This window comes from Myxine glutinosa, chromosome 1 (assembly GCF_964187855.1).
Source record: "Myxine glutinosa chromosome 1, kmMyxGlut1.1, whole genome shotgun sequence".
In the NCBI taxonomy this organism is placed as follows: Eukaryota; Metazoa; Chordata; class Myxini; order Myxiniformes; family Myxinidae; genus Myxine; species Myxine glutinosa.
This window is the reverse complement of record NC_136261.1, coordinates 3,637,684-3,665,174: the sequence shown is the minus strand read 5'-3', so window position 1 is coordinate 3,665,174 and position 27,491 is coordinate 3,637,684. Positions and strand designations below refer to the sequence as shown.

The window sequence follows — 27,491 nt, the reverse complement described above, 5'->3', positions numbered from 1 at the left end:
TTTTAATCCGATTGAAACGAGCTTTGATGAAGATCATAAATTTAAATCTTAATGAAATGAATAGTTTGATGTATCCATGGCAACGTGTTTTGGGAGGGGAGGGAGCAGTGGATTTTGCAAGTATCGTGCTCTGCATGACATCTTTTTCGTTTATTTAATTTCTCTACTATTTTCAGCAGAAAATTATATTGGAGATACAAAATAAAAATACCCTTCTTCGCAAACCTGAGGATGAAATCATCAATTTGTTTGAGGACCTTTTGGATCTGGATCCACATTCTGGAATTTTATAATGATCCTTTGACATTTGAAGCTGAGGATGAATTAACATTGATGAATTGAAGTTCCACTCAGCATACAAATGTATTGTTACGTGGTCCTCCCGGTGACTACCTGGTCTCGGTGACCCCCGGACCGTGAGAGGAACTCCGCCAGAAAGATCTATTATTTATACGCTTTCGTAACGCAATCCATATGAATTCCAGTCAATAAGAAACCCCCACACCAAGGATCCAGAGTAATCAATAATATATTCCCCCAAGGAATCAACCATCAACAATCCACAATCAACAATCAATCACCAATGTGATTACGATGGCCATCTTATATATGTGTGTGTCCCCTTTCCCCACTCCCGACCCCTTGGGTACTCACGACCCCTTTTGTCTGTCCCTCACAATGTCTCTGGGCCCCTCCTGACCAAGATGATGGTCGGCTTCTCTGCACACGGGCGGTTGAACGGACCCTTCCTGACGTGCTTTCACCGGGCACGTCCCGTACCGGGAACAACGGCTGCAGCGCGCACCTCCTGGCCAAGCAAAGCGGGTAATGTAAAGCAGGCAAAGCAACACGCGGCTTGCCCAGCGCGCACGGCCCAAGGTGCGACCCGTACGCGGCCTTGTAGACGGCGAGGCAAACTGTGCCAGCTGCTTGGTTCCGTGCACGAACCCACAGTGACTTGACGTGTCAAAGGTAGTTACACGTCCCGGTAACTCCTCTCGCCAGACGGGCTTTGAAACGCCGATTCTCTTACATTGCTCAATCGATACCGCTCGCGTCCGAGCTCCACCAGGAAGAAGAAGAATCGTCGCGTCTCCAGGACCTCGTGTCTTTTCTTCTTCCGTTTCCGGTCTCCTTTTTCTCAGAAGGGCTCCTGACCCTTTAATCACAACAACCTTTAATCGACTACACATTGATAAGCAAAGCCCGGAATAGTAATTCACATACATTCACATAAATATGTAACACTCCCCCCCTTCAAGAAAGAAAGTTTGAACCCAGCGAAAACTTTCTTTGCCGGCCAACTTGGATAAACAAACCAGATAACTCACCCCCCCCCCCCCCCCCAAACTCATCAGTTCCCCACAGTCATCACTTAAAAATAAAGCAACAAAATTTCACACGATCCCCTATATTAATTCCCTCTGGACCAAGCGTCAACCACTTCTAGTTTCTCTTGAATGACGGTTAAGAGGTGGTGACCAAAGCCCCCAAATTTGAACCTCTCTATAGCACTTTTTCGGGAGGCCCAGCGGAATATTCCCTACATGGACGCCTTAAGGAATGTGGAGTTCACGGTTAGTCCGGGGAGGAAAGTTCATTACATGGACGCCTTTAAGAACGTGGAGTTCACGGTTAGTCCGTGCAGGAAAGTTCACTACCGGGACGCCTTTAAGAATGTGGCGTTCACGGTTAGTCCGTGTAGGAGCCCCGGCTCGGCGGCTCCCCCGTATATAGTGCTTCAACTCTCCAGACTCCTAACCGTTACGGTGGGACCCCTTGTCCCAGCCGTTACCTGACTGGCGGTCTCTTTCTCGGCCAGTGCTCTGACATTCATTCTTTCGGGAGGTGCCGTAACTCTGGGAGCCTCCATAGTAATATCGGCTGCTGCCAACCCCAAAACTACTGCCAAGTTGTCCTCTTCTGTAGACCTCTCGACGCCTACGAAAGGCCTTCCCTACTGTTATGGTCCGACCCTCCAAATCCTTACCATTCCAATTCTTCTCTGCCTCCCTGGCGTCTCTTGTGCTTGCAAACGTGACAAAGCCGAACCCTCTTGACCGTTGCGTTTCCCTGTCTTTTACCACCCGCACTTCCACCAGCGGCCCATATCTGTTGAAGACAGAGGTCAGAACTTCTTCCTCTGTGTTGAAGTTCAGTCCCCCTACAAATAACTTGGAACTTTTGTCGCCATCCCGAGCTGGTGGGGTGTTATTTTCCCTGCTGTGCTCTTTACCAACCCTCGGGTTACCATAATTTTGCCCCCCGGCCAAATCATTCCCGATAATCACAGATACTCCCTCTACAGGAAGCGTGGCTTGTAAACCGACGGTGACCGGTCCTGACACCAAATCGGATTCCAAATGGATGACATGAAGTGGGGCACTAACACAGCCACCGATCCCTTGTAACCGAACACTATCACCAGTTGCGGTACTCTTTGACAATGGCAAAATGCCTTCAAGCATTAAGGATTGATGGGCTCCTGTGTCCCTCAAAACCCTAACCGGTCTTGGGTTAGTCAAGTCTCCCTGGAGTGAGACCAACCCCTCATAAATAAATGGTTGGTAACTCTTCTGTGGGCGATTTCTTACGTTTGCCATCGCATTCGGAGTTGTACTAGTCGGACTCCGCTCTGGGTCTTCCCTTTTCATGAGGTAACAACTGGACATCAAGTGTCCAGGTTTCTTGCAAAAAGCGCAAGTAGGCCCGGAGGAAAAACTCGTGGTCTGCCTCGGGCCCCCCGAAAAATAAGTTTGTCTTGGGCCCGCAGCCCTCTGATTTCGAACAGGTGGGGTATCCGCGTTGTCCCCATAATCCTCTCGAGGCCGCCGCCATGTATTGTCGTTCTCCGCACCTGCTGTTCCCCACCTCCCCTGCGGAGATCTAGGCGAGGAGTTAGGTTCGTGGACCCCTATCCGGTGTGTTAAGGCATAATCATCTGCCAGGGTGGCTGCGTCCCACAACTTCGGTACTTTCTTTTCCTGCAGGTACACTTTGATGTCCTCGTGGACACACTGTTGAAATTCCTCCACCAGGATCAAGTCACGCAATGTTTCGAAGTCTTTCCCGACTCCTTTTGACTCACACCACCGATCAAACATGTTTTCTTTCACTCTGGCAAACTCCACATGGGTCTCACTCTCCCTCTTCCTGGCATTCTTGAATTTTTGCCGGTAAGCTTCCGGAACCAACTCATAGGCTTTGAGGATGTGCTTCTTCAATACCTCATAATCTGCACATTGGTCCATTGGTAGCGCCGAATAAATCTCTTGAGCTTTTCCCACCAGCACACTTTGCACTAGTATGGTCCAGGCCTCCTCCGGCCAGTTTAACTGTCGAGCCACTTTCTCAAAGTGTGGAAAAAATTTAGCGACTTCCTTTTCACTGAAGGGTGGAACCAGCCTCACATGTCTGCCCACATCCCAGGTGTTCTGGCTAGGTGTTGACCCCGTCAGCAAGGGTGGTACCTCTCCCCGTTCTCTCATTAACTCCAGCTCCTTGAATTTAATTTCTTGCTGAAGCTCCATGTCACGTTCCTTTAATTCCCTTTCCGCTTTTCTCTCCTCTGCTTCGAGGTCCCTTGCAGCTCTCCTCTCCTCTGCTTTTCTCCCTTCTAACCTTTCCTGGAGTTCTCGTTCCACTCTCCTTTCCTCTGCTTGTTTCTCTTCTCTCCTCTCTTCTGCTCTTTCCTTTTCTGCTTTCCTTTCTTCTTCTGCTCTTTCCTTTTTTGCTTTCCTTTCTTCTTCTGCTAACCTTTCCTGGAGTTCTCGTTCCACTCTCCTTTCCTCTGCTTGTTTCTCTTCTCTCCTCTCTTCTGCTTTCCTTTCTTCTTCTTTAATCCGTTCCTGGCTCCGTAATTGCAACTCCAGTTTCCGGAGCTCAACGTCTTCTGGTTCTTCGGGTAGCCACTGCCAGGCTAACTCGTCCCATGTTCCTACTCCCACCATAGACTGTATCACCGTGGTCTGCAACTCTGCCTTCCTCAAATTAGTTCGGACCTCCAAGTTAAAATGTTTGGCCAATTTCAAGAGGTCCGCTTTTAGTAACGCTCGGAACTGTGCCTCACTAGGTGTTACCGCAAAGTTCTGTGCAACAAACGCCATGGTGACTATCGTTAACACCTGTTAACCTTCACCCAAGACTTTACCACAATTTCTCAAAAATTTACCAATTAATAATTAATTAATAAATTTTAATTAATAAAACTATTATTTTATTATGTTATACAATTTTAAATCCCGGACGAGCCCCCAATACTGTTACGTGGTCCTCCCGGTGACTACCTGGTCTCGGTGACCCCCGGACCATGAGAGGAACTCCGCCAGAAAGATCTATTATTTATACGCTTTCGTAACGCAATCCATATGAATTCCAGTCAATAAGAAACCCCCACACCAAGGATCCAGAGTAATCAATAATATATTCCCCCAAGGAATCAACCATCAACAACCATCAACAATCCACAATCAACAATCAATCACCAATGTGATTACGATGGCCATCTTATATATGTGTGTGTCCCCTTTCCCCACTCCCGACCCCTTGGGTACTCACGACCCCTTTTGTCTGTCCCTCACAATGTCTCTGGGCCCCTCCTGACCAAGATGATGGTCGGCTTCTCCGCACACGGGCGGTTGAACGGACCCTTCCTGACGTGCTTTCACCGGGCACGTCCCGTACCGGGAACAACGGCTGCAGCGCGCATCTCCTGGCCAAGCAAAGCGGGTAATGTAAAGCAGGCAAAGCAACACGCGGCTTGCCCAGCGCGCGCGGCCCTAGGTGCGACCCGTACGCAGCCTTGTAGACGGCGAGGCGAACTGTGCCAGCTGCTTGGTTCCGTGCACGAACCCACAGTGACTTGACGTGTCAAAGAGTAGTTACACGTCCCGGTAACTCCTCTCACCAGACGGGCTTTGAAACGCCGATTCTCTTACATTGCTCAATCGATACCGCTCGCGTCCGAGCTCCACCAGGAAGAAGAAGAATCGTCGCGTCTCCAGGACCTCGTGTCTTTTCTTCTTCCGTTTCCGGTCTCCTTTTTCTCAGAACGGCTCCTGACCCTTTAATCACAACAACCTTTAATCGACTACACATTGATAAGCAAAGCCCGGAATAGTAATTCACATACATTCACATAAATATGTAACAGTATTATTTGTTTATTTGTTTAATGATCCGTTAATATTGGGAAATAGGGCACAAATTCATACGTTTGACAATTTCTTAGAAACAGATGATCGCCATAATAAAATTAAAAACAGATTTTAAATAAAATAAAACAAATATACCTGCAACACAACAGCAAAATGTATCTCAGTAAGCTTGCCAACAAAACTACGCTGCATCAAATACAACATAGAGTAGAATGGCACTCGGTAGAGCAAATACCTCCACGAGGCTAAACAGTCTATGTTTTGTATCTCACAGGAAACACGTCACAAACACTCGTCACAAACACTAGTCACAGGACAAAGAGGTGAATGATGAAATGGCATACTTGTTTGTGTGCCAGTGAGCTCAGCGAGCATCCGAAAGGAACGTGACTGGTGGGTCCCGGTGTGAGGTCTCCAGTCTTCGGTGTCTGTAACCAACCGACGTCGACCGGGAGGGGTCCGAGCAACGTGGGTGGGAGGTGCTCGTGACCCACTGAGGAGAGGGAGGGCAGTGGAGTACATGTCAGATGTGTGGTTGGGTGGGGGAGGAGGGGTGGAAGGTGGGGGCATGGGTGATGTAAAGATAGTGCAAAACTGTACATCCATATAAGGTGATGTTAGGGTTAGTGTGTTGACAAAAAAAAATACAACATGTTTGAATGCTGTTGCGGTTAGGGTTAGGGTTAGTATGTCAACAATAAATATGACATATTGAAATGCTATTAGGGTTAGGGTTAGTGAACAACAACAACAACAACAGGCATTTTAAGGCCATTTTCCCTACTAGAGCGGGGGTTAGCCTTGCGGTCCCCATGACAATCTTCTCCATCTTGCCCTATTTTCTGCATCTCTCCTTGTTAACCCCCTGGCCCGCATTTCTTCTTCCACCATCTTTAGCCAAGTCTTTCTCGGTCTTCCCCGTCTTCTACTTCCTTCTACATTCATTTCCATCACACTTCTCAACCAGTCACTTTCATCCTTCCTCAACACATGACCAAACCATCTCAACCTGTTCCTCTTCACAGCATCCATCACAGGCTCTATTCCCATCATCTTTCGCAATTCATCATTTGTCTTCCTCTCTCTCTCAACGATACTCCGCACATCCATCGAACCATTCGCATTTCCACCCTTTCCAGCCTTCGTTGCTGCTCTACATTCATTACCCATGTCTCGCTCCCATAAATCATAACACTTCTCACACATGCAGCATACACCTTTCCCTTCAGCTTCAACGACACTTACAACTGGCACAACGGTTAGTGTGTCAACAATAAATATGACATGTTTAAATGTAAATGTGAGGATGAACATTATGAAACGAAGTGAAGAGGAAGATGAAGAGGAGGAAATTATAATGAAATGTGTGCACAAACATCCTTTGTTTATTATCATTTCCTCCCTTCGTCTAACTCCTTCATTAGATATTTGACTTTATAATCTATCTTCTATCTCCTATCTTCAATGTATATAAAAGAAAGTTTTTGTTTGTTTGTCTGCACGTGCTCATCTCCTGAACAGTGAAAGATAGGAGGAAACCTCTGAAACAAAAAATGTCGGGACGGGCCCCGGGAAGGTTATAGTCTAGGTGGCGAGGCCGGTGGAGGCCGCTTCGGCCGGGCTGGGCCCATTTCGCAATTAAAAGCTAAGCTGACTTATAGTAGTCAATCTTCTACGGCCGCGAGTAAAAGCTGAATTATAGTAGTAAATTCATTCAAAAAGAACCCGGGCAATGCCGGGTGCTTTCGGCTAGTCCCCTTATAAAAGTGAAAAACATTTATAATTGGTACTTACTAGATCACATATCGTGAAACATCCTGCAAAAGAGATAAAAATCGTTCAATATGTACAACTGTATGATCCCTTCCCCAACCCCAAAACCCTCCCCTCACTGCAAACCCCTCCCCCAACCCAACCCCAAAACCCTCCCCTCACCGCAAACCCCTCCACCAACCCAGCGCAACCCCAAAACACTCCCCTCACCGAAACAACTAAATACCCCTCTCCCATTCTTACTCACCGACCCCTCTCCCATTCTTACTCACCGACCCCTCTCCCATTCTTACTCACCGACCCCTCTCCCATTCTTACTCACCGACTCCTCTCCCATTCTTACTCACCGACCCCTCTCCCATTCTTACTCACCGACCCCTCTCCCATTCTTACTCACCGACCCCTCTCCCATTCTTACTCACCGACCCCTCTCCCATTCTTACTCACCGACCCCTCTCCCATTCTTACTCACCGACCCCTCTCCCATTCTTACTCACCGACCCCTCTCCCATTCTTACTCACCGACCCCTATCCCATTCTTACTCACCGACCCCTCTCCCATTCTTACTCACCGACCCCTCTCCCATTCTTACTCACCGACGCCTCTCCCATTCTTACTCACCGACCCCTCTCCCATTCTTACTCACCGACGCCTCTCCCATTCTTACTCACCGACCCCTATCCCATTCTTACTCACCGACCCCTCTCCCATTCTTACTCACCGACCCCTCTCCCATTCTTACTCACTGACCCCTCTCCCATTCTCACTCACTGAGCCCTCTCCCATTCTTACTCACCGACTCCTCTCCCATTCTCACTCACCGACCCCTCTCCCATTCTTACTCACCGACCCCTCTCCCATTCTTACTCACCGACCCCTCTCCCATTCTTACTCACCGAACCCTGTCCCATTCTTACTCACCGACCCCTCTCCCATTCTTACTCACCGACCCCTCTCCCATTCTTACTCACCGACCCCTCTCCCATTCTCACTCACCGACCCCTCTCCCATTCTCACTCACCGACCCCTCTCCCATTCTTACTCACCGACCCCTCTCCCATTCTCACTCGCCGACCCCTCTCCCATTCTCACTCGCCGACCCCTCTCCCATTCTCACTCACCGACCCCTCTCCCATTCTTACTCACCGACCCCTCTCCCATTCTCACTCACCGACCCCTCTCCCATTCTCTCTCACTCACCGACCCCTCTCCCATTCTCACTCACCAGCTAAGTACTCTTCCTCACCATCCACCCTCCTCCTCCCTCTTACTTTCATCCATGGTGTCTTGATCCCCCTTTGCCCCAATCACACCACATCAATTTACCCAAACTATTACAAACCCCCATCCATGTATAATTAACCTCATTAATTATATGCCTGCCTCCTCCTATAACCTCCACTGCCTCCTCCTCCAAACTGCCTCCTCCTCCTCACCACCACCACCTCCTCCTCACCACCACCTGCTCCCCCTCCCCACCGCATCCCCCTCCCCACCGCCTCCCCCTTTCCACCACCTCCTCCTCCCCCTCCCCACCGCCTCCCCCTCCTCACCACCTCCTCCTCCCCTCCCCAACACCTCCTCCCCCTCCCCACTGCCTCCTCCTCCCCACCGCCTCCTCCTCCCCAAGGCCTCCTCCTCCCCCTCCCAACCACCTCTCCTCCCCACCACCTCCTCCTCCTCCTCCTCCCCACCGCCTCCCCCTCACCACCACCTCCTCCTCCTCCCCACTGCCCACTACCTCCCCCTCCACACCACCTCCTCCTCCCCCTCCCCACCGCCTCCCCCTCCCCCTACCCCACCCCACCACCCACCCAGAATGCCCATTCCTCATTCCCACCTTTGGCTTGGGGAGTGTGGCTGGTGTTATGCAATGATGATCAGGACTGAGGAAAGAGAAACAAACGAATTACAATAACATTCATAATACTCTGGAGGGCAGCTCTAGTATTGTTGCAGAGATGTTGAAGGCATTTGGCGATATTGGAGTAAATTTTATCCCAAAATTGGTAAATTTGATTAAAAGAGACATGTGTCACAGGTGAATGGTTGAAGAATGTAATAGTGAATATTTATAACGGAAAGGGCGATGCCTTAGTTAGGGGTAATTTTAGGGGTTTCAAGCTGCTGGACCATGGAATGAAAGTGGCAGATTCACGGATAAATTGATAAGACGGAGTGTTAATATACATGAAATGCAATTTGACTTTATACCAGGAAGGGGCACATTCGATCCAATCTATATATACAGTCGTGGCCAAAAATATTGGCACCCTTGCACTGTTTTTCAAATAATGCACCATTTCTTCCAGAAAATTGTTGAAATTAAACAATCTTTTGGTATCCACATTTGTATTTCTTTGGTTTTCAGTGGAACAAAACAAAAAGAGCTGAAAAAAATCACTAAATCCTCGCTTATTTCACACAGAAATCCTAAAATGTCCCGGACAATATTATTGGCACCTTTTAGAAGTTGTTAGAAATAATTAGATTTGAAGCAGGTGATTCTCCTTTACTTTTGAATTGAACTCACCTGTGGTGAGTTGCAGGTTCCTGCAATATATAAACCACTCATTAAACCAGTTTGAATAGAGAAAAGGAGTCATTCTGCTGTTTTGTGTCACTGTGTGTACCACAATGAGCATGGAGAAAAGAAAGAAAACCAGAGAATTGTCTGAGGAGGTCAGACACAAGATTGTAGCCAAGCATGGACAATCTCAAGGCTGCATGTCCATCTCTAGAGACCTTGATGTTCCTGTGTCCACCGTACACAATGTTATCAGGAAGTTTAAGGCCCATGGCACTGTAGCCAACCTCCCTGGACGTGGCAGCAAGAGAAAACTTGATCGAAGATTGCAGCGAAGGATTGTTCAAATGGTGGAGAAAGCACCTCAATCACCTGCCAAACAGATTCAAGCTGACCTTCAGACACAAGGTACGACAGTTTCAACTCGCACCATCTGTTGCCAACTCAATGAAAGGGGGTTCCATGGTAGGTATTTAGCTCTTTCACGAGCCTCGATTCTGTATACACAAAAAAAAAAGGAATAAAAATAGACCCAGGAGGACCCCACTTCTGAGAGAGAGACATCAGAAAACCCAAATGGAGTTTTCAAAACACATCTGAACAAGCCAAAATCCTTCTGGGAGAATATCCTGTGGACTGATGAGACAAAATCAGAGGTTTTTGGTAAAGCACATCATCTCTATGTTTACAGAAAACAAAATGAAGCCTTCAAAGAAAAGAACACCTTCCTTGCAGTTAAACATGGAGGGGGTTCAGTGATGTTTTGGGGCTGCTGTGCTGCCTCTGGCACTGGGTACCTTGAATGTGTGCATGGCATCATGAAATCAGGAGATTACCAAGGCATTTTGGAGCACAATGTTCAACCCAGTGTCAGAAAGCTGGGTCTCCGTCAAAGGTAATGGGTCTTGCAGCAGGACAATGCCCCAAACACACTTTAAAAAGCACCCAGGAATGGTTCAAGACAAAACGCTGGACTGTTCTGAAGTGGCCAGCAACGAGTCCAGATATAAATCCCATTGAACACCTGTGGGGAGATCTGGAAACAGCAGTTGGGAGAAGGTGCCCTTCAAATCTGGGAGAACTGGAGCAGTTTGCACAAGAAGAGTGGGAAAACTGCCGGTAGAGAGGTGTAGGAAGCTCATTCATGGCTATAGGAAGTGATTGACTGCAGTTATTTTGTCCAAAGTCTGTGCTACCAAATATTAAGTCGAGGGTGTCAATAATTTTGTCAATGCCATTTCTTTTTATTTTCTGAATTAAAAAGATATATTAAGTTCTGAATCAAAAACAAAGGTTCTGTAATATTAACAGTGAAATAAAGAATTGCGGAGACAAAATACTTTTGTCAATTTCAACTTATTTTGGATAAAATTGTGAGTTATTTGAAGAAATTGCAAGGGTGCCAATATTTTCGGCCACGACTGCATAATGGAGCAAGTGTTTGTGATTATGTTTATGTGTATGTATGTATGTATGTATATATGTATGTATGTCTGCTCTTCACCCATTGGTTAGACAGCTGACCTGACACCATCCACAACTGTTACCTGAAATACTTACAGTAACTGAAAGTACCCAGACGACCCAAAAGACCCCCCCCCCCACCCCCAACACCCCGAGGACCCAAAAGACCGAGAAGACCCGATGACCCAAAAGACCGAGAAGACCCCAAGGCCAAAAACACCCTGAAGACCAAAAAGACCCTGAAGACCCAAAAGACCCATAAAGTGGAACCCAAACGCATTTTTTTCCCTGAAAACTATTGACAATCATTAATCACAAAGTGCCGAAAAAAGCCGGAGACTGTCGATTTTTCGAGTTTGCCAGTGACGTCATATTGTGCTACAAAGAGAAATGGTGTATTCGGAGCTCGAATTCGATAGTGATTGGGGACGGTGGAGGGGGTTGGGGGTATGGGGTGGTCATGGGTATTGTTAGCTTGGGTGACAGTTGATGGGGGATTGTGAGGGGATGGTGGAGGGGGGAGGTGGGGCGGTTGTCGATATTGTTAGCTAGGGTGACGGTTGATAGGGGATTGTGAGAGGATGGTGGAGGCTGTGGGGTGAGTAGTATGGAAATGGGGTTCCTGGCCATCACCCTGGCCAACAATACCCATGACCACCCACCCCACCCCCTCCACCATCCCCATCACAATCACAATCCCCCATCAACCGGCACCCTATCTAAAAATACCCATGACCACCCCACACCCTCCATCATCCCCGCACAATCCACCATCAACCATCACCCGAGCTAACAATACCCATGACCACCCAACCCACCTCCTCCACCATCCCCTCACAATCCCCCATCAACCGGTAAAAATACCCATGACCACCCCAGTAGTATGGAAATGGGGTTCCTGGCTCACGGCGCCCCTACTATGGTTCAACTTTGTTCAACATGGTTCAACATGGTCCACTATGGTTCAACATGGTCCACTATGGTTCAACATGGTCCACTATGGTTCAACATGGTTCATTTGTCCAATTTTCCCAATTTTCCAAAAAATTTATATATATTTTATTTAATTTCCAATTTTCAATTTTTCAATTTTCAATTTTTTTTTAATCTAAATTTATTTTTCCCAATTTTTAATATATTTTTAATTTTCAATTTTTTTATTTTTTAAACCTTCAATTTTTTATTTTTTCAATTATTTATATAATTTCCCCAATTTTTTAATTTAAAGAAAATTTGATAATAACAAAGTAATGCTTTTTCATGCGTGATCAAAACTTTCAAATAAATTCAAGGCTTTATTTGAGGTAATATATCATAACATGACAACGGTTTGTTTTACCATTAATGATAAGGGTTTATACCTTGAAAAATACACTATGCAAAATACGTTAATTAAAATCGAATTAGATGCTGAATATTTTGAAACATACAAGTATAATCATTCAGAAGCATTTCATATAGGATTGGGCTCACATATTAACCACTTTTTTAATTCATAAAGATTAAGACCGAGATTGTTTTTAAAATGGAAACCCCCTTTGAATTCATTAAAGATATAACTTCATTGGTGGATAATTCCAATACATGGTTAAAAATTAAAACCGAATCTATTCAAAATATCATACCGACCCATATTCAAGATTATACGTCTAATCCGGTTCTCATTTCAATGATAAATTTTAATATGCTTTGTCGTTCGTTTGAGGCCCCTATCATTGAAATAAAACGCACCAAGAATATTCTTTATTTTATATTTGAAGTAATACACATTTCCAAGAAGGTTGTTTCTTTTCCAACAAACGATGATGAGGATTATATACAGGGCGATAAAACAATACAGGGTGACACAAAGAGTGATAAAGTAAAGGGTGATACAAAAAGTGACAAAACAAAGTGTGATAAAACAAAGGGTGATAAAACAAAGGGTGATAAAACAAAGAGTGATAAAACAAAGTGTGATGAAACATGTGATAAAATGTGTGATTCACATATGGAACACGCTAGATTAACTTATCATCATTATTTCAAATCCGAACAATTTACTCGTATTGGAAAAATTGGCTCGATATCTCATAAGCCTATCGCTATATATACTGAATTGGATGAAAATAATCAACCCAAACCTACATTATTATTATATTGTAGGAGCAATATCGGTATTGTAAAAATTTATATTACGCCAACTATAGATGAATAATATAGATAAAATAATATAAAATTAATATAAAAAGTACAGATACATTCAAAGTACACCGCCCCCATGCCAAATAATTAAATATCCTCCAGCGCGGCATTGCCGGGACTCATCGAGACTGTATTTGGAGGGAGAGGTGCACAATAATTGATTGATTAATTGCATAATTAAAATCAAGAAAAGATTATCAAAAAATATTTTCTTAATCAATTGGGTAAAAGCATAACTAAACCACTCGTGCTTCATCCGAAGATGTATCTTTTATAAATTTAATTAAATAAGGCATTAATAAAAAAATTAAATAATTAATTGATTAATCAATAAATAATGAATCGATGAAGTCATTAATCAATAAATCAAAAATATCCTTTGCAGCCACATCACTTGGTCACTGTCATGTCCAAATATGAGCTTCATAGCTCAAAAGGTGCCTGTGATATTGCCCAGATGAGAAAGAAAATAAAATAAATAATTAATAATGAAAATAAAGAAATAATAATCATTAAAAAATGAAATAATTAATCAATTCACTAATATAACACAAAAACCACCACCATTTCATCAGAATCTGTAAAAAAAAAGTAAAAAAAAGTCATTAATCAAACAATTAAATAATTCATTGATTGATTGATTAATCAATAAATAAAAAATAACCTTTGCAGCCATATCACTTGGACATTGGCATGTCCAAATATCAGCTTCCCAACTCAAAAGGTGCCTGAGATAATGGCCAGAAGAGAAAGGAAATGTATAAGTACTTAATTAATCGCTAATAATTAAACAAGTACAGATACATTCAAAGTACACCGCCCCCATGCCAAATAATTAAATATCCGACAGCGTGGCATTGCCGGGGCCGGCAAAACCGCAGTGCAGCTCAAAGAGGCTGCATTGGGAGGGAGAGGTGTACACTAATTGATTGATTAATCACATAATTAAAATCAATAAAAGATTATCACAAAATATTTCCTTCATCAATTGGCTAATAGCATAACTAAACCACTAGTGCTTAATCCGAAGATGTATCTTTTAGAAATGTAATTAAATAAGTCATTAATAAAAAATTAAATAATTGATTAATTGATTAATCAATAAATAATTAATCGATTAATCAATAATTAATTAATCGATTAATTGATTAATCAATAAATCAAAAATATCCTTGATAGCCACATCACTTGGTCACTCATGTCCAAATATTAGCTTCCCAGCTCAAAAGGTGCCTGAGATATTGGCCAAATGAGAAAGAAAATAAATAAATGATTAATAATGGAAATAAATAAATATTAATCATAAAAAAATTAAATTATGAATCAATTCGGTCATAGAACACATAAACCACCACCATTTCATCAGAATCTGTAACTTAAAAAAACAAAATTTAGTCATTAATCGAATAATTAGATAATTAATCGATTAATTGATTAATTGATTAAGAAATCAAAAATAGCCTTTGCAGCCAAATCACCTGGTCATTGGCATGTCCAAATATCAGCTTCCTGACTCAAAAGGTGCCTGAGTTAATGGTCAGAAGAGAAAGGAAATTTGATTAAATAAATAAGTACTTAATTAATCGCTAATAATTAAATAACTCCTCAATTAATTGATTAATCAAAAAACAAAAAATACCATTTTTGACAAAGGACTTGCTCAATATTGTGCCGAAATTTCAGCTTCCTAGCTCAAAGGATGGCTGAGATATCGCCCGGACAAACAAACAAACAAGAAAGAAAACAAACAAACAAACAAGAAATAAAACAAACAAACAAACAAGAAAGAAAACAAACAAACAAACAAGAAAACAACCAGAGTGAAAACTGAGTACTCCCTTTCAGCGTGCGTCATTGCCGAGCCCCTTTCGGTGCCCGGCGGTAATGACGATATGCAGCGCCTGGAGATGGCATAGGAAAGGTGCGTTGTACAACAAACAACTACAGATACATTCAAAGTACACCGCCCCCATGCCAAATAATTAAACATCCTACAGCGCGGCATTGCCGGGGCACCTCTGGCGCCCGGCAATACCGCAGTGCAGCTCATAGAGGCTGCATTGGGAGGGAGAGGTGTACACTAATTGATTGATTAATTGTATAATTAAAATCAATAAAAGATTATCATAAAATATTTCCTTAATCAATTGGCTAATAGCATAACTAAACCACTCGTGCTTCATCCGAAGATGTATCTTTTAGAAATTTAATTAAATAAGTCATTAATAAAAAATTTAATAATTAATTGATGAATCAAAAAATAATTAATTGATGAAATGATTAATCAATAAATCGAAAATATCCTTTATAGCCACATCACCTGGTCACTGTCTGGAACCATCACCGACTGGAAAACCCTCCCATCTACTTTCTCAACAATCCTCTCCAAGAAGTTCTGTCGCCCAAGCTTTTGGGTCTCACTATCTGCCATGATCTTTCTTGGGAAAACCACATTTCCAAGCTGGCCTCCAAAGCCAGTCGCCGACTGGGCATCCTCCGTCGTGCGAAGTCCTTCCTTGGCACACCTGAGCTCCTCACCACATACAAGGCTTTCATCCGCAGCTCAATGGAATACTGCTCTCCCCTCTGGGCTGGTGCTCCTGCCTCACACCTGGCTCGGATTCACGCTATTGAAACCAAAGCTTTCAGAATCATTGGAATCTCCCGCGATGAAGCTAACTCCGAGGGCCTTTCACTCACTCACCGCAGGCAGGTTGGTGGTCTTTCTGTCTTCTACCGACTCCTCTCCGGCCTTGCTCCCCCAGCTCTCTCTGTGCTCTGTCCCCTCAATATTCCTTCAGGTCGCCAAAAGCTGCCTGCAACCCTCTTATGGTTAAACTGCCAAAATCTAGGCTCTCTGCTCACCTTCACTCTTTCATTCCCCTTTTCTCTCGCCTCTGGAACAAACTCCCCCACTCCCTTCAATCCCACTCCTCCCTCCAGGTCTTTAAAACAGCTGTTCACCACCATCTCTTATCTTCCCCCATCCAAAACCTTGATCTTTTCTACCCCCGCTTAGTCACCCCATATCAACTTTTTTTTTTCTTTTTTTTTTAAATCCCAACTTCTTTCCTGGAAGTCCTTGCAGTGTTCATATGTTTTATACCTCTTCCACCTCCCCCAAGCCTACCCCCTCCCACATTTCTCCCGATGTCCCTGCTCTCAAATGTTGTGTTTGTGTCCTTCGCCCTCTCTCCCCATCTTGTCTACCGCTCCCCTTATTTTTTTGTGTTTTGTGTGTCGGTTTGACTTTTTGTGTGATTAATGTTAGCTCTTCCACGAGCCTCGATCTTGTATACCAAAAAAAAAAATAAAAAAGAGTAAAACGAGTGTTCATTTACGTCTGTCGGAGGTCTAATAAATAAAGATGATACAAGCACCCCTGACACTCGGCCCAGACTTCGGCATGCTCACGCCGCTGTACCGTCAAAAACTGTTCCAACCCGTCATTTTGGACGGGCTTTATACTCGTTGATAATAAGATAGAAATTAGGAACATTTTACTTATTATATCAATTTGTGTGAACATTCCAGATTTTTGTATCTTTTTATACTCTGCACATTCATTTTACGTGAACCATGTGGCATTTAGCTTATTGTTGTGATACATTGAAAGGAATAAAACCATTTTACGATTTGATTTTGATAATAACATCCAAACACATTCTGTCATTATAACATCCAAACACATGCTCGAATGATAACATACTGTAATAATAACATCCTAACAATATATAACATCCCCACACATGTAAACATTCTGTCATTATAAGCATCCCATAGTAACATTGTATAACATCTTGCAATAATATTATATAACATCCCCACACATGTAAATATTATGTCATTGTAACATCCAAACACATGCTCTAATGATAACATCCAAACGCATTCTGTCATTATAACATCCAAACACATTCTGTCATTATAACATCCAAACACATTCCATCATTATAACATCCAAACACATTCTGCCATTATAACATCCAATCACATTCCGTCATTATAACATCCAAACACATGCTGTCATTATAACATCCAAACACATTCCATCATTATAACATCCAATCACATTCCGTCATTATAACATCCAAACACATTCCGTCATTATAACATCCAAACACATTCCATCATTATAACATCCAAACACATTCCATCATTATAACATCCAAACACATTCTGCCATTATAACATCCAAACACATTCTGCCATTATAACACCCAAACACATTCCGCCATTATAACATCCAAACACATTCCATCATTATAACATCCAAACACATTCCGCCATTATAACATCCAAACACATTCTGTCATTATAACATCCAAACACATTCTGTCATTATAACAACCAAACACATTCTGCCATTATAACATCCAACCACATTCTGTCATTATAACATCCAAACACATTCTGTCATTATAACATCCAAACACATTCCATCATTATAACATCCAAACACATTCCGCCATTATAACATCCAAACACATTCTGTCATTATAACATCCAAACACATTCCGCCATTATAACATCCAACCACATTCTGTCATTATAACATCCAAACACATTCTGTCATTATAACATCCAAACACATTCCATCATTATAACATCCAAACACATTCCGCCATTATAACATCCAAACACATTCTGTCATTATAACATCCAAACACATTCCGCCATTATAACATCCAAACACATTCTGTCATTATAACATCCAAACACATTCCGTCATTATAACATCCAAACACATTCCATCATTATAACATCCAAACACATTCCGCCATTATAACATCCAAACACATTCTGTCATTATAACATCCAAACACATTCCATCATTATAACATCCAAACACATTCCGCCATTATAACATCCAAACACATTCCATCATTATAACATCCAAACATTCCGCCATTATAACATCCAAACACATTCTGTCATTATAACATCCAACCACATTCTGTCATTATAACATCCAAACACATTCTGTCATTATAACATCCAAACACATTCCGCCATTATAACATCCAAACACATTCCGTCATTATAACATCCAAACACACTCCATCATTATAACATCCAAACACATTCTGTCATTATAACATCCAAACACATTCCGCCATTATAACATCCAAACACATTCTGTCATTATAACATCCAAACACATTCTGTCATTATAACATCCAAACACATTCTGTCATTATAACATCCAACCACATTCCATCATTATAACATCCAAACACATTCCATCATTATAACATCCAAACACATTCCGCCATTATAACATCCAAACACATTCTGTCATTATAACATCCAAACACATTCTGCCATTATAACACCCAAACACATTCCGCCATTATAACATCCAAACACATTCCATCATTATAACATCCAAACACATTCCGCCATTATAACATCCAAACACATTCTGTCATTATAACATCCAAACACATTCTGTCATTATAACATCCAAACACATTCTGCCATTATAACATCCAACCACATTCTGTCATTATAACATCCAAACACATTCTGTCATTATAACATCCAAACACATTCCATCATTATAACATCCAAACACATTCCGCCATTATAACATCCAAACACATTCTGTCATTATAACATCCAAACACATTCCGCCATTATAACATCCAAACACATTCCGTCATTATAACATCCAAACACATTCCGCCATTATAACATCCAAACACATTCTGTCGTTATAACATCCAAACACATTCCGCCATTATAACATCCAAACACATTCCGCCATTATAACATCCAAACACATTCCGTCATTATAACATCCAAACACATTCCGCCATTATAACATCCAAACACATTCTGTCATTATAACATCCAAACACATTCCGCCATTATAACATCCAAACACATTCCGCCATTATAACATCCAAACACATTCCATCATTATAACATCCAAACACATTCCGCCATTATAACATCCAAACACATTCCGTCATTATAACATCCAAACACATTCCGCCATTTTAACATCCAAACACATTCCGTCATTATAACATCCAAACACATTCCGCCATTATAACATCCAAACACATTCCGTCATTATAACATCCAAACACATTCCGCCATTATAACATCCAAACACATTCCATCATTATAACATCCAAACACATCGTCATTATAACATCCAAACACAGGGTGGAGTTATAGTTCAGAATGCAATAACGTTCCACACCATTCGTTCCGCTCCCTTCCATTGGCTCGCACTCACCGTGACAGCGACATTGTTAGAGTGTTCCCACTCGCTTTGACCACGTCCCGGGCTTGTTCGAGAGACAAAGAGGACCCCGGGCTACCTGCGAGCGAAAGGACCACCGCCCCAGAGGGTACACCTGCTCTCAGTGCTCGCCCACCAGGAGCAACCTGGAACAAGAGAAAACAGGTAATATCTCCAGAGGACAATCCAACCAACAATCACCAAAAATGCAATTACAAACACAGCGAGCCAATAGAGTGAAGAATGATTGAATGAGTGAAGGGCAGGATGAGGCTGAAGGTGTGTATGGGGTGCGGGAAGGAGAACGTGTACATTTCAAGAGCAGCGCTTCAATTGGATAATCCTGTATCCAACTTTGCAGGTGATTCCACGATTTTCCAAGGACACAAATGACAGACAAGATGCAGCTCTATACCTGACCGTTAGACAACATGCAGCTCTATACCTGACCGTTAGACAAGATGCAGCTCTATACCTGACCGTTAGACAAGATGCAGCTCTATACCTGACCGTTAGACAAGATGCAGCTCTACACCTGACCGTTAGACAAGATGCAGCTCTATACCTGACCGTTAGACAAGGTGCAGCTCTACACCTGACCGTTAGACAAGGTGCAGCTATATACGTGACCATCAAATTTGGAGAAAGACTAAAGGTGGTCAATCACCTGGAGTGTGTTCGTGCGTTCAGTGTCCTACCCACACACTGATTCTACACAAAGACAAATGGATAACCGTCCATTTTACTTTTGTGAACCATTCCGTTTGGACTTCCGGTTTCCAGAGGTGGGAGTTTTTCCTCCGTTCTGTTCTCCAGTCACCTGCTTCCGATGATAAGGAAACCGTTCTGGATGTGTTCGTGTTGCCGTTCCGTCCATTGTTGTTCACTTTTGTGATGACTTGTTGTGTGTCATCGTCCATTGTTGTTCACTTTTGTGATGACTTGTTGTGTGTCGCCATCCATTGTTGTTCACTTTTGTGATGACTTGTTGTGTGTCGCCATCCATTGTTGTTCACTTTTGTGATGACTTGTTGTGTGTCATCGTCCATTGTTGTTCACTTTTGTGATGACTTGTTGTGTGTCATCGTCCATTGTTGTTCACTTTTGTGATGACTTGTTGTGTGTCGCCATCCATTGTTGTTCACTTTTATGATAACTTGTTGTGTGTCGCCATCCATTGTTGTTCACTTTTGTGATGACTTGTTGTGTGTCGCCGTCTATTGTTGTTCACTTTTGTGATGACTTGTTGTGTGTCGCCGTCCATTGTTGTTCACTTTTGTGATGACTTGTTGTGTGTCGCCGTCCATTGTTGTTCACTTTTGTGATGACTTGTTGTGTGTCGCCATCCATTGTTGTTCACTTTTGTGATGACTTGTTGTGTGTCGCCGTCCATTGTTGTTCACTTTTGTGATGACTTGTTGTGTGTCGCCGTCCATTGTTGTTCACTTTTGTGATGACTTGTTGTGTGTCGCCATCCATTGTTGTTCACTTTTGTGATGACTTGTTGTGTGTCGCCGTCCATTGTTGTTCACTTTTGTGATGACTTGTTGTGTGTCGCCGTCCATTGTTGTTCACTTTTATGATGACTTGTTGTGTGTCGCCATCCATTGTTGTTCACTTTTGTGATGACTTGTTGTGTGTCGCCGTCCATTGTTGTTCACTTTTGTGATGACTTGTTGTGTGTCGCCGTCCATTGTTGTTCACTTTTGTGATGACTTGTTGTGTGTCGCCATCCATTGTTGTTCACTTTTGTAATGACTTGTTGTGTGTCATCGTCCATTGTTGTTCACTTTTGTGATGACTTGTTGTGTGTCGCCATCCATTGTTGTTCACTTTTATGATGACTTGTTGTGTGTCGCCATCCATTGTTGTTCACTTTTATGATGACTTGTTCACATCGGGTACTCTTTGCGTCACATTTGATCTTGTGTGTGTGCTTCTGCTGGCAAGGCCTACAAATTTAACTTGAGACATGCACACACGTTTCTTGTGCTTTCTCTCATTTCTTCTCAAAATGACCAAAACAATTTCTTCTTTCCTCTCTTTTCTCTCTCCCCTCAAACTCTTGTCAATTAAATTTTTTTTTTAATACGGAACAACATTTTATAATGTTTAATCTTCTGACAGTTTAATTTTCAAGTGTCTTTCTCCAATACTATGGTCTCTAAAGGTGGTTCCTTTCTCCAATACTATGGTCTCTAAAGGTGGTTCCTTTCTCCAATACTATGGCCTCTAAAGGTGGTTCCTTTCTCCAATACTATGGTCTCTAAAGGTGGTTCCTTTCTCCAATACTATGGTCTCTAAAGGTGGTTCCTTTCTCCAATACTATGGTCTCTAAAGGTGGTTCCTTTCTCCAATACTATGGTCTCTAAAGGTGGTTCCTTTCTCCAATACTATGGTCTCTAAAGGTGGTTCCTTTCTCCAATACTATGGTCTCTAAAGGTGGTTCCTTTCTCCAATACTATGGTCTCTAAAGGTGGTTCCTTTCTCCAATACTATGGCCTCTAAAGGTGGTTCCTTTCTCCAATACTATGGCCTCTAAAGGTGGTTCCTTTCTCCAATACTATGGTCTCTAAAGGTGGTTCCTTTCTCCAATACTATGGCCTCTAAAGGTGGTTCCTTTCTCCAATACTATGGTCTCTAAAGGTGGTTCCTTTCTCCAATACTATGGCCTCTAAAGGTGGTTCCTTTCTCCAATACTATGGTCTCTAAAGGTGGTTCCTTTCTCCAATACTATGGCCTCAAAGGTGGTTCCTCTCTCCAATACTATGGCCTCTAAAGGTGGTTCCTTTCTCCAATACTATGGTCTCTAAAGGTGGTTCCTTTCTCCAATACTATGGTCTCTAAAGGTGGTTCCTTTCTCCAATACTATGGTCTCTAAAGGTGGTTCCTTTCTCCAATACTATGGTCTCTAAAGGTGGTTCCTTTCTCCAATACTATGGTCTCTAAAGGTGGTTCCTTTCTCCAATACTATGGTCTCTAAAGGTGGTTCCTTTCTCCAATACTATGGTCTCTAAAGGTGGTTCCTTTCTCCACTACTATGGTCTCTAAAGGTGGTTCCTTTCTCCAATACTATGGTCTCTAAAGGCGGTTCCTTTCTCCACTACTATGGTCTCTAAAGGTGGTTCCTTTCTCCAATACTATGGTCTCTAAAGGTGGTTCCTTTCTCCAATACTATGGACTCTAAAGGTGGTTCCTTTCTCCACTACTATGGTCTCTAAAGGTGGTTCCTTTCTCCAATACTATGGTCTCTAAAGGTGGTTCCTTTCTCCAATACTATGGTCTCTAAAGGTGGTTCCTTTCTCCAATACTATGGTCTCTAAAGGTGGTTCCTTTCTCCAATACTATGGTCTCTAAAGGTGGTTCCTTTCTCCAATACTATGGCCTCTAAAGGTGGTTCCTTTCTCCACTACTATGGTCTCTAAAGGTGGTTCCTTTCTCCAATACTATGGTCTCTAAAGGTGGTTCCTTTCTCCAATACTATGGTCTCTAAAGGTGGTTCCTTTCTCCAATACTATGGTCTCTAAAGGTGGTTCCTTTCTCCACTACTATGGTCTCTAAAGGTGGTTCCTTTCTCCAATACTATGGTCTCTAAAGGTGGTTCCTTTCTCCACTACTATGGTCTCTAAAGGTGGTTCCTTTCTCCAATACTATGGTCTCTAAAGGCGGTTCCTTTCTCCACTACTATGGTCTCTAAAGGTGGTTCCTTTCTCCAATACTATGGTCTCTAAAGGTGGTTCCTTTCTCCAATACTATGGCCTCTAAAGGTGGTTCCTTTCTCCAATACTATGGTCTCTAAAGGTGGTTCCTTTCTCCAATACTATGGCCTCTAAAGGCGGTTCCTTTCTCCAATACTATGGTCTCTAAAGGTGGTTCCTTTCTCCAATACTATGGCCTCTAAAGGCGGTTCCTTTCTCCACTACTATGGTCTCTAAAGGTGGTTCCTTTCTCCAATACTATGGCCTCTAAAGGTGGTTCCTTTCTCCAATACTATGGTCTCTAAAGGTGGTTCCTTTCTCCAATACTATGGCCTCTAAAGGTGGTTCCTTTCTCCAATACTATGGCCTCTAAAGGTGGTTCCTTTCTCCAATACTATGGTCTCTAAAGGTGGTTCCTTTCTCCAATACTATGGTCTCTAAAGGTGGTTCCTTTCTCCAATACTATGGTCTCTAAAGGTGGTTCCTTTCTCCAATACTATGGTCTCTAAAGGTGGTTCCTTTCTCCAATACTATGGTCTCTAAAGGTGGTTCCTTTCTCCAATACTATGGTCTCTAAAGGTGGTTCCTTTCTCCAATACTATGGTCTCTAAAGGTGGTTCCTTTCTCCAATACTATGGTCTCTAAAGGTGGTTCCTTTCTCCAATACTATGGCCTCTAAAGGTGGTTCCTTTCTCCAATACTATGGCCTCTAAAGTTGGTTCCTTTCTCCAATACTATGGTCTCTAAAGGTGGTTCCTTTCTCCAATACTATGGTCTCTAAAGGTGGTTCCTTTATCCAATACTATGGTCTCTAAAGGTGGTTCCTTTCTCCAATACTATGGCCTCAAGGCGGTTCCTTTCTCCAATACTATGGCCTCTAAAGGTGGTTCCTTTCTCCAATACTATGGTCTCTAAAGGTGGTTAGTTCTCCAATACTATGGTCTCTAAAGGTGGTTCCTTTCTCCAATACTATGGTCTCTAAAGGTGGTTCCTTTCTCCAATACTATGGTCTCTAAAGGTGGTTCCTTTATCCAATACTATGGCCTCAAGGCGGTTCCTTTCTCCAATACTATGGCCTCTAAAGGTGGTTCCTTTCTCCAATACTATGGTCTCTAAAGGTGGTTCCTTTCTCCAATACTATGGCCTCTAAAGGTGGTTCCTTTCTCCAATACTATGGTCTTTAAAGGTGGTTCCTTTATCCAATACTATGGCCTCAAGGTGGTTCCTTTCTCCAATACTATGGCCTCTAAAGGTGGTTCCTTTCTCCAATACTATGGCCTCTAAAGGTGGTTCCTTTCTCCAATACTATGGTCTTTAAAGGTGGTTCCTTTATCCAATACTATGGCCTCAAGGTGGTTCCTTTCTCCAATACTATGGCCTCTAAAGGTGGTTCCTTTCTCCAATACTATGGTCTCTAAAGGTGGTTCCTTTCTCCAATACTATGGTCTCTAAAGGTGGTTCCTTTCTCCAATACTATGGCCTCTAAAGGTGGTTCCTTTATCCAATACTATGGCCTCAAGGTGGTTCCTTTCTCCAATACTATGGTCTCTAAAGGTGGTTCCTTTCTCCAATACTATGGTCTCTAAAGGTGGTTCCTTTCTCCAATACTATGGTCTCTAAAGGTGGTTCCTTTATCCAATACTATGGCCTCTAAAGGTGGTTCCTTTCTCCAATACTATGGCCTCTAAATGTGGTTCCTTTCTCCAATACTATGGTCTCTAAAGGTGGTTCCTTTCTCCAATACTATGGCCTCTAAAGGTGGTTCCTTTCTCCAATACTATGGCCTCTAAATGTGGTTCCTTTCTCCAATACTATGGCCTCTAAAGGTGGTTCCTTTCTCCAATACTATGGCCTCTAAAGGTGGTTCCTTTCTCCAATACTATGGCCTCTAAATGTGGTTCCTTTCTCCAATACTATGGCCTCTAAAGGTGGTTCCTTTCTCCAATACTATGGCCTCTAAATGTGGTTCCTTTCTCCAATACTATGGCCTCTAAATGTGGTTCCTTTCTCCAATACTATGGCCTCTAAAGGTGGTTCCTTTCTCCAATACTATGGCCTCTAAAGGTGGTTCCTTTCTCCAATACTATGGCCTCTAAATGTGGTTCCTTTCTCCAATACTATGGTCTCTAAAGGTGGTTCCTTTCTCCAATACTATGGCCTCTAAAGGTGGTTCCTTTCTCCAATACTATGGCCTCTAAATGTGGTTCCTTTCTCCAATACTATGGCCTCTAAATGTGGTTCCTTTCTCCAATACTATGGCCTCTAAAGGTGGTTCCTTTCTCCAATACTATGGCCTCTAAATGTGGTTCCTTTCTCCAATACTATGGCCTCTAAATGTGGTTCCTTTCTCCAATACTGCTGCTATTGTTTGGTGATGAGCTGTGCTCGATATTCAAAGACGTAGCAATTTGGATTCAGGCCAGAGCTCAATTTTTGAATCTTTCGCCTCATGCTCTCAGAGTCTTCCTTGTGCCTTTCTGCAAACTCCAGGCATGCTGTCATGTGGCTTTTTCTCAGGAATGGCTTCCGTCTGGCCACTCTCCAAAAAAGCCTACATTTGTGAAGTGCTGCAGAGACTGTTGTCCTTCTGGCAGGTTCTCCCATCTCAGTCAAGGAACTCTGTAGTTCTGTCAGAGTGGTCATTGGGTTCTTGCTCACTTCCCTGACCAAGGTCCTTCTTGCCCAGTTGTTCAGTTTGTTCGGATGGCCAGCTCGAGGAAGAGTCTGAGTTGTTCCATATTCTTTCCATTTCCTAATGATGGAGTTCTCTGTGTTCTTGGAAACTTTCAACACTCTAGAAATTGTTTTATACCTTTCCCCAGATCTAGGCCTCCACACAATTCTATCTCGTAGTTCTACGGACAGTTCCTTGGACTTCATGGTCGAGTTTCTGCTCTGCCATGAACTGTCAACTATGGGACCTGATATAGAAAGGTGTGTTTCTTTCATGTGCAATCAATTGAATTGGCCACAGGTGATCTCCAATCAAATACAAATGACATTTTATATTACAGCATACAAAATGACATTGTTAAAATTAAAGATTTCAAATAAACTTCTTCAAAGTGAACGTGTACGTGTAGATAACTTCGAAAATAAGAGGAAAAAAAATCTCTCGGAATTTCCCCTCTGTGTTTATTTATTTATTTCACATATGTGAATCACATGTCGATGCACATGTGAAATACAGTTCGTTTATTAATTCTGTACTTGCACACAATTCAGCCTTGACTCGTGTGAAAACCAAAAGTTTTTTTAACGGCGTAGCCCATAGGGCAAAGCCGTCTAGAACAGTGTTTGTCCGTCCGTATGTATGTATGTCCCCTAAACGTATTCCATTCAGAGCTGAAGATCTGTTCACATGACAGGGTGATGTGATTACATTTGATGTCATTACGGCGGTACGGCCGCTGACTCTCTACACTCCGGCATTTTGCTGCAAATTTCATTCATGACTAACATATTGTTATGAATTTTTGGGTAGGGTATATATAGATCCAGGTAGATCTGCATAGGTAGGTGCTTCGACTGTCGTGATGGGGAACCTCACCTGTAATAAGTTCTGTCTAGCCCGAATGTTGGATTAAGCTTGTGTCTTTGTCCCCGTCACAAGGGGGTGGGGCTTGTTAACTAGATAAGGGCATAAGGATAAAATTTCCTTGTACGTCATTCCCTCTGTGATCTATCCATTGTCCCATATGGCAAGGCAACATAGACATTAGTTAGGCCCATTAGCGCACACACTAATTAATTTCCCCTCCGCCATAAGAGCAATAAGACTCACCGGAAGCCAGTTTGGGGCACTGTCGATGCAGCCACAGCCAGCCACAGCCAGCCACATCACCAGCTGGCATAGTAACACACATCGAGCAAGCCAGGCAATAGCCACACCCAGAAGGACTCGTGATTGGCTGGGGGGAGGGGCGAGTAAGAAGCAGGCCACTGATTGGCAGAGTAAGGAAGGACTGATGGTTGGCTAGGGGAGCAGCAAGAAGCTTCCCTCGGATTGGAGGGCGCGAGGGTGAGCAAGAAGTGACACGCTGATTGGAGGAGAAGGGCCGGTGAGGTAACGAGGGTTTGATAAAAGGTGGAGAAGACTGACATTTTGGCCCTTCTTTTTCTTCTTGCCTTCTCATGCTGGACCCTTCTTGTTCCGGACCCCCCCTTTTGCGCTGGACCTTCTCTTGCCTTCGGACTTTGGTGGAAAAATGAGGAGTTCAAAGACGGTGGAGAGATGGAGCGCTGACGACTCTCCTATTCTCCTTCCCTGCGTTCACGTGCGAACGACGAGCGTACGAGCGAGGCTTGCCGCTGGAGCGTGACGAGCCAGGCACGAGTGAGGTGCTTGGTGAGACCGAACAGCACGCGAACAGGGGCGCATTGAGGCTTACTTCCCGCTAACATCGGAGCCACGGCGGGCTTGTGCGCTTGG

The 27,491-nt window shown here is 43.1% G+C and overlaps 1 protein-coding gene across 2 annotated transcripts in view; it reads right to left on the bottom strand.

Annotated features, from left to right (window-relative positions):
* LOC137420827 (uncharacterized) overlaps positions 1–27,491 on the bottom strand; it is a 137,144-nt gene that overhangs the window by 9,265 nt on the left and 100,388 nt on the right. The window contains exons 9-12 of one of the 2 annotated variants that reach the window (XM_068106252.2): positions 19,356–19,507; positions 8,771–8,816; positions 6,951–6,973; positions 5,501–5,649 (exon numbers count right to left, since the gene is read on the bottom strand). In XM_068106252.2, coding sequence (XP_067962353.2) covers positions 5,501–5,649; positions 6,951–6,973; positions 8,771–8,816; positions 19,356–19,507 — 370 coding nt within the window. The remainder of the gene's footprint in view (positions 1–5,500; positions 5,650–6,950; positions 6,974–8,770; positions 8,817–19,355; positions 19,508–27,491) is intronic. The other variant, XM_068106260.2, reaches the window with a different exon arrangement.